Source organism: Chenopodium album, chromosome 4 (genome assembly GCF_948465745.1).
Source record: "Chenopodium album chromosome 4, dcCheAlbu1.1, whole genome shotgun sequence".
NCBI classification, from domain to species: Eukaryota; Viridiplantae; Streptophyta; class Magnoliopsida; order Caryophyllales; family Amaranthaceae; genus Chenopodium; species Chenopodium album.
The window spans coordinates 64,914,550-64,917,076 of NC_137837.1; the positions used below are offsets into that span (position 1 = coordinate 64,914,550).

Genomic DNA, 2,527 nt, shown 5'->3' on the forward strand with positions numbered 1-2,527 from the left:
CAATGGTTGTCCACAACCATTGTGGTTATTGCTTATTTTAATAATTTCTACATCTTCCACCTCACCTATAACCACTCTTGTACCTATTTAATAACCAATGTCTCCCAATAGTTAATCACAAATTTTTGGTTATACATTTTCTCTCTCCTACTTTTACCCAACCCCACTACACAATATCTCTCTTTAATCCTATCATATATATATAACTAATGCACTTGGTAATAATCAATTAAAACTAATAATTATTATTAGCATACATTAATTAAATAAAATGACTTATGTTTAAACTTAATGCATTATATTATTTAATTAGTAAGTAATTAGTCGTTAATTAAGAAATACACAATAATTGCAACTTTACTAAATTCGATAATAATAAAAATAATACATATTCTATCAACTGACAACAATCTTTAAAAGATAACAATGAAGCGTGATTGAGTACAAATACAATAATTTAATGTTACGATTATACAACTTTTAACGCAAATTATTTTGCCTATGGTTAACACCGAATTTGAGCAACATATGTTCAACTAAGTCTTTCTTCAAGGCTCTATGCATAGCTTCATCACGAACACGAGTTCTATTAGACATATAAGTTTTCAAACTTGCAATTCGATTGTTGCTATTTTCAAACTGAAAAGGCTCTTCAATATTTCTATTACTTGAAGACGCATTTGTAGCTTGATCAAATTCATTTGGATCATAATACGTTTTATACGTATCTCTTTCATCCTCAACGATCATATTGTGCATAATGATACATGCTATCATTATTTTTCCTAACATTGATGAGTCACGAGCTAGCGCAGGATTCTGTATTATTGCAAAACGAGCTTGTAATACTCCAAAAGCACGCTTAACATCCTTTCGTCTAGCTTCTTGTAATTTAGCAAAAAGACATTCTTTTTCATTTTGTGGTAGTGATATTGTAGGAATAAATGCTGCCCATTTAGGATATATACCATCAGTGAGATAATACCCCATATTGTATTGATGATCATTCACAACATAGTTAATAGAAGGTGCACGACCTTCAAAAACATCGTTAATCAAAGGGGATCTATCAAGAACGTTAATATCATTACGACTACCTGGTGTCCGAAAAAAAAAAGCATGCCAGATCCAAAGATCATATGATGCCACAGCTTCCAAGATTAATGTGGGTTTACCTGGTCTTACAGAAAACATACCTTTTAATCGAAGTGTACAATTTTTCCACCGTCAATGCATGCAATCAATAGAACCTATCATGCCCGGAAATCCTCGATGTTCACCAATTCTTAGTAGTCTAGCAGATCTTCTTCATTGGGCTTTCTAAGGTATTCATCACTAAAGTAAGAGACAATTCCTTCCACAAAATGTTGTAGTGGACCTCCTGCAAGAGATGCACTAATTCGAATGTAGTCATCCACAGAATCAGCAGAGGTGCCATAAGCTATTAGCCTCATAGCAACCGTGCATTTTTTGCAATCCGGAGGCACCAAATCCTCCAGTAGCATCTTGTCTTTGCTGAAAGAAAGGATAACGTTCTTCTAAAGTTTGCTTTATTCGGAGAAATATATGTTTGTTCATGCGAAATCTTCGACGAAATAACTGTGGGGGAAACACAGGATGGTCAGCAAAGTAGTCATTCCATAAACGACTGTGTTCATCCTCACGATCCCTTGGAATGGGGATCCTTGTTGTTCTTAGAACTTGATTTAACATTTGATATACTTCTATTGGATTGGACATCAAAATTAAACTTCATCCATCATTCGATTAACAAGACGATTAGCTTGCCTATTGTTGTGTTTGGCTATTTTCTGAATTGGATGAAGAATTAGAAGAGTTGGAGCTTTCGTCGGATGACATGTTATTAAAACCAAATTGATATGAGAATGGAAGGTAGAAATTTTTTAGGGGAAAAGATGGATGGTTAATCAAGTGAAATGTACCTCATCCATTTTATAGAACAAATGTGTTTGGTATGTAGCCATCTTTATTGTCTTATATGATAAATTTGAAGTCTTGAATGCATGCATTGATTCAGAAAAAAAAAAAATTTAATAATTTTTCAGTAATGTAGATGCATGCATTTGTATTGTCAATATCAACTTAGCATTGTTATGTACGTAAAAGCAATGTAATGTTACTATTACCTTTTCAATGTCAAGTATATCAGCGTACAGTGTTTATCACTATTACCTTTTCAGTGTTAAGTACATCAATGTCTAGTATCTAATATTTGCTTTTCAGTGTTGAGTACATCAATTCGTTTTCTATGTAATGTAAATCAATGTACATCTTTTGCAGTGAAATATCAAAGTGAAATATCAATGTACATCTTTTGCAGTGAAATATCAATGTACATCTTTTGCAGTGAAATATCGAACCTTAGTACATAAAATAGAAAACTAAAATATAAAACAAATTATTTGAAATTAAGCAACATGTAAACTATGATTAACCATAAACTTAGTACATCAGTCTGAGGGGAATAACTTCTTCAATAAATTGTTCCTTAGTTCTTGATCTTCCG

The 2,527-nt window shown here is 32.4% G+C and overlaps 1 protein-coding gene across 1 annotated transcript; it reads right to left on the bottom strand.

The window, feature by feature from the left end:
* Nucleotides 1–480: 480 nt before the first annotated feature.
* Nucleotides 481–1,194, bottom strand: LOC145628025 (uncharacterized). The gene has a single exon (XM_081680355.1). It carries the CDS (start codon nucleotides 1,192–1,194, stop codon nucleotides 481–483), a length of 714 nt encoding a protein of 237 aa, XP_081536481.1.
* Nucleotides 1,195–2,527: the final 1,333 nt, after the last annotated feature.

What these genes read in the sequence shown, in the direction of transcription:
- LOC145628025 (XM_081680355.1), bottom strand. Translation starts at nt 1,194, where the DNA reads ATGTTTTCTGTAAGACCAGGTAAACCCACATTAATCTTGGAAGCTGTG.